This window comes from Arctopsyche grandis, chromosome 6, assembly GCF_051622035.1.
Source record: "Arctopsyche grandis isolate Sample6627 chromosome 6, ASM5162203v2, whole genome shotgun sequence".
Taxonomy (NCBI): Eukaryota; Metazoa; Arthropoda; class Insecta; order Trichoptera; family Hydropsychidae; genus Arctopsyche; species Arctopsyche grandis.
Genome location: NC_135360.1, coordinates 4368266 through 4373021, shown reverse-complemented (window position 1 = coordinate 4373021; position 4756 = coordinate 4368266). Strand labels below are relative to the sequence as shown.

The following is a 4756-nucleotide window of genomic DNA, read 5'->3' as shown; positions in this document are numbered from 1 at the left end:
TAAGCGTGCCGTACTTGTATTCTGTATATTATATTGCCCATCCATAGTCTCGTAAGCAGCCTTAGCCTAACGTCTCTTCATTCTGACCTCAGCCAAAGATATGAAGACATGCTTCACTTGGCTATCCCAGATTGGGTGTTGGACCCACAAACTCACATGAATTCTTACTAATGCAGGAGCAATTTTTTGAATTACCCACAAATGAAGAGCTGGAACCAATGTTTGAACAAAGATAGCACAAATTCAGGTTACAAAAAAAATACACCAATTTTATATTCTGCATTATGGGTCACTGTACAGAAGCTGTTGATTGCTTACCCGTCTTCCTATTTAGAACGTAGATTTAGTGTTGTTACGAACCTCGTCACGAAAAAGAGAAACCGACTGGATATTAGTGCTCGTGGAGTCTTACGAATGTTACTCACAAACATAAATAATCTCATACCATCCCATCAAGTTCACACATCTCATTGAAAAAAAAATGATGTTTATTTTAAAACAAAAGTTATAATTTCAATAAATACTACATACTTTAAATATCAAAATGTTTTATTTACATTTTATTTTTACATCACCATCAACCATTCGAGACATCATTGATTGACAACTATCATTAGTTGAAAAAAATAGATTAACTTTGGGAATTGTAAAAGCCTCCACATTAGAAAATGCATTGTTGGTTTTTTGCATACTATTTAACTGTTTGCCCGCGGCCGTCTTCTATGGAAGCTTTGCGCGACAAGTCTGTAGCAGTGCGGCTGTCTTCCATAGAATTTCTGAACTTTGCACGGGATTTTGAGCCTTATATGCGCCTATTTCAACTGTTTTAAGGTTCAAAATTGTTTGATTATATTTCCGAGAGTTGAATGCCATCTATTCAATTTGCTTAAAATGAATATATACCAGTCAAAATTAGTTTTTTAGGAACCATACTGAAACCTCGTTTATGTGACGTCACGTCTTCATACAATTATGAAGAATGATTATTTGACAATTAATCCAAAACTACGAGATATATTATGTATTTTATTGTATAAAATAATACTTTATGTATTAATTAACATATCTGGTTACCTGAGTAAATATTAAAATCCGTATTTAAGGTCGAAAACTCAATTGCTAAATTCGTGAAAAAGGTGCCGCGCTAAAGGGTTAAAGCCGCTTCATATGAGTTCCAATCAGTGACTGAAAATCAAGGCTATCTTCTGAATAACCTATCTATCCAGCCAATCCAAGTATTTTCGAAATAGTTAATAATGACCTGTACTTCGGGAGGAAATACTGCACAGTAGCAGACTTCTTCGAAGATACTAATGACGTTGTCTAGTGGAATGAATTATAATGATACCAACATTTTAATTTTCATCATAAACTCCTCATCATTGTCACATCTCTCCCTGAGACATTTGCTTGAATATGTTTCGAAATTTCGAAAATAAGAAATTCGTGAATTTCTCAGCTTTATTCAGCGCAGATATAGCAGGTAACACTATAGTAGACCCCGTTGAGGGTAACTGTCGGATATTAGCGTCTTGCCCGTTTACAATGTCTACGGCTCACTGGGTCTCTTTCCTCGCCTAATCCTGCCTATCTTGCTATATAAGGCCTTCACAGATGGCAGGTGTGTTCGATCGGTGTCCGATGTGGAAGTCATTGCGCTCCGTATGATGTGACATGCCAAATCGTTGGTGTTTCGGGCGCTATTCTTCACAGCATTCACAAATTTCATTCTTTGAAGTTCGTGGGGCGACGCAGGATGATTATGCTCGACAAACTTCTGGACCAGGTGTTTCCCCTCAACGAGTAGTGTTGCTGCTCGTCCCGGGCAAGAGTAGTTTTTATGTTGATTACAGCCCCAGTAATGCCTGTCTCCACTTTTTCTCCCCAGCAGCAGAATGTAACCACGTGCATTCAACTTAGGCCTACCCGAATACGAGGGTATAATTTGAAAAACTTCCATTTTCTGCAATACAATTAAGAAATATGAAAAAAAAAATTGTCATTTTGTAACTTGTCTACAATCTAAAATGTCTATTATAAATATATTGCACATATGAAACTGAAACGGTGTCTGTAATTCGTTTCTGATTGGCTGGATTGGTGTAGGACGTTTGTGATTGGTCTATCGTTAAATAATATTAATTTTTGGTTGTGGCTATTTGCAGGTACTACATCTGCGAATTATTGGCTATTTGCACGTACTATATCTGCGACAGAACTATATATGCGCGTGAACTGTCACTGTCAGCGTGTTTACTGTTAAAATTTTGTTTTAAACCTCTTAAAATTTAGTTCGAACTCGTAAAGTGACGTAGAGTAAAAAATATAATCAAAATTAGTTAATATTATTAATTGTTAGAAAATTATTATCATATACAACGTATAATACCTATATATACAAGAACAAGCCGCGAACTAGCTAAATGATTTTATAATAACGTGCGAAATTTATTTGGCTCATGTAAAATGAACGATTGATTAAACAAGTCTAGCATACATTAAATGCAAGAAATTATAATCGGATTATAAGTTCACGGCTTTGCGCCTGTCGCAGATATAGTACCTGCAAATAGCCAATAATTCGCAGCTATAGTGCCTGCAAATAGCCACAACCTTATGAATATGTAAACATAGAATGAATTCAAGACGATAAACGATATATAATAATAATAATTATTATTTTTAGTTGTTTGTGTATATATATGTTTTGTTTTTGTTATGTCTAATTTATTATTTTGTTTCTTGTCTTTTCTGTTATATTTTTGACCATTGTGGCGCATTAGGAATTCCTGTAATGCTACAACGGTCCAAACTTTAAATAAATAAATAAATAAATAAATAAATATGCATGATTGAATGATGAAGTATGAATATGAATGTTGGAATGATTTTTCTCCTGAATAGCGTCTCACGTCTTAAAAGGGTAAACCTTTCAGGAGATGATTTTAAACTAACGAGGCAAACTGCCTTTATTCCGGTATGAATATGCATGTTCGAACTGAAGGAAAATCTTATAGTGAATATGCATCAAACCAATATCACATATATACCTTGAAAGTAACAATTTATTAACGAATGACTTTCGAAAGTCGTTCGTTAATAAATTGTTATAAAAGATTTTAAATGAATGTCACGTTGGAACGGTTTTTCTCCAGAGTGGGATCACATATGCCTCTTCAGGTTACATTTTTGGACGAACATGATTTTAAGCATGATGTCACATTTAGAATGATATTTTATGTGTTCAATGAGGTTAGATCGGCCTGAAAATGATTTTGAACAAATGTCGTAATTGTACGATTTAAACCCAGTATGAACTGAGAGATTTTTTACTATTAAATGCCTCTGGACAAATATCACATTCATGCGGCTTTCTTCGGGTACGAGATGTTTTCTGTGTCACAAGAGTGTGTTTACGAGCAAACGATTTGTATTGAAAATTATTTTTATGGTCCAATTCAGAATGTGTAGAGCACATCTGATCTAAAGATTTTCGTACATGGTAATTCTTCCGCTAGAATGTCAATGGTATTTTTAATTTCTACCATGTTATCGTCCGAAATACTTTTTCCTCTACATGTCTACAAAATAAATCAAACGTTATAAAATTTAATACATGCAACATTTGTATAGTGTGATTAGATGTCATTTTACAGGTGCATTTATAGTTTCGATTGTTTGCTTGGAATCGGTCTAATACACTCAAATTTCATTCACTTGCCTCGCCATCGTCTGGCCATTTCGAAATATTAGGTGAAAAATTAGCACCAGACTCTTGTTCCCATATTAAATCATCCAGGAAAACTTCCTCTTCCTTGATATCCGAATACTTGTCTAATCTCATCCTCGATGTTTCGTCGCTCCGAAGGCAGACGTTTCGAAAGCTGTTGAGCAATTCCAGACTGTTGACACACGAAAGGCATATCATATCTGGCAGAAGGTCATCTTTCCTAACCTGCAGACGGAAAATGCATTGAAGATTACGAGAACTAACGAATTAGCAATAGCAATGAGTTAGGTGTAACTGACTCGCAGCTGACAGCAGGTCCAAATGCGTTGCGACAAACGCCGTGGATGAGGGTCGTCATGGATGGAGACGAAAGCCTCCGGTGGAGCAGAGCAGAGACAAAGCCTGCACTCCATCGCTGCTTCGACAGCAGAAGCACTGTAGAAGTCAAAAATGCTTTCTTAAGTCGGGATTTGACAAACAACAGCATCCGCTCGACTTTCAAGAGTGTGATGTGTATGCGTATTTACTAATTCAACCAAAAGTTTAGAGTTGCCAACATAACCTTGACGGTAATTGGACTATTCGTCACATTGGGGTGGTCACAAAGATAATTTTTGCCATGAAAATCGCGAATACACAATATTTGGCACTCAAGTTCTCGTTACTATGATAGTTATCGTTAGTATGATGGACTTTTCGGCTGCCAGATGTTCCGTTATAGAGATTTTAGTGACTTTGTGACGAGTAATTTGTGACCAGTAATCACCGAACCAATATTGACAATGTCATTTCTAAATCTCAGTAATTTATTTAAAAGTTTATTGCTGGCTATGGCAATCTTTTTTGGCTGCGGGTCAAAATTAACCAGATTCAAGAAGATGTTTCGGGTCAGTGGGTATTTTTTTTTCATCAGTCTTTTCGTGAATAATAAAAATAATGGTTCAGTGATTACATCTGTAGGAATATAGCACAACTTGTGCTATTCCGAATCAAAACCAGTGGTCTCATACATTTCACAACAATACA

General features: G+C 35.8%; 1 protein-coding gene across 2 annotated transcripts; it reads right to left on the bottom strand.

The window, feature by feature from the left end:
* Positions 1 to 473: 473 nt before the first annotated feature.
* LOC143913620 (uncharacterized) lies at positions 474 to 4449 on the bottom strand. Of its 2 annotated transcripts, XR_013260755.1 has the most exons (4): positions 4030 to 4449; positions 3722 to 3955; positions 1075 to 1963; positions 496 to 885 (listed from the first exon to the last, which is right to left on the bottom strand). XR_013260755.1 is itself a non-coding variant. In XM_077433515.1 (3 exons), exons 1-3 carry the CDS (start codon positions 4141 to 4143, stop codon positions 1550 to 1552), a joined length of 762 nt encoding a protein of 253 aa, XP_077289641.1. In that variant the 5' UTR covers positions 4144 to 4449; the 3' UTR covers positions 474 to 1549. The 2 variants fall into 2 exon arrangements, 1 of the variants encoding a protein (XP_077289641.1); XM_077433515.1 differs by having other exon boundaries at positions 474 to 1963.
* Positions 4450 to 4756: the final 307 nt, after the last annotated feature.

Bases quoted from the DNA above. Each gene is read 5' to 3' on its own strand.
- LOC143913620 (XM_077433515.1), bottom strand. From the start codon at position 4,143: ATGGAGTGCAGGCTTTGTCTCTGCTCTGCTCCACCGGAGGCTTTCGTC. The intron at 3,956-4,029 runs GTCAGTTACACC...TTCCGTCTGCAG, and splicing joins GGACCTGCTGTCAGCTGCGA to GTTAGGAAAGATGACCTTCT. The intron at 1,964-3,721 runs GCAAGTGAATGA...ATTGTATTGCAG, and splicing joins AATGGCCAGACGATGGCGAG to AAAATGGAAGTTTTTCAAAT.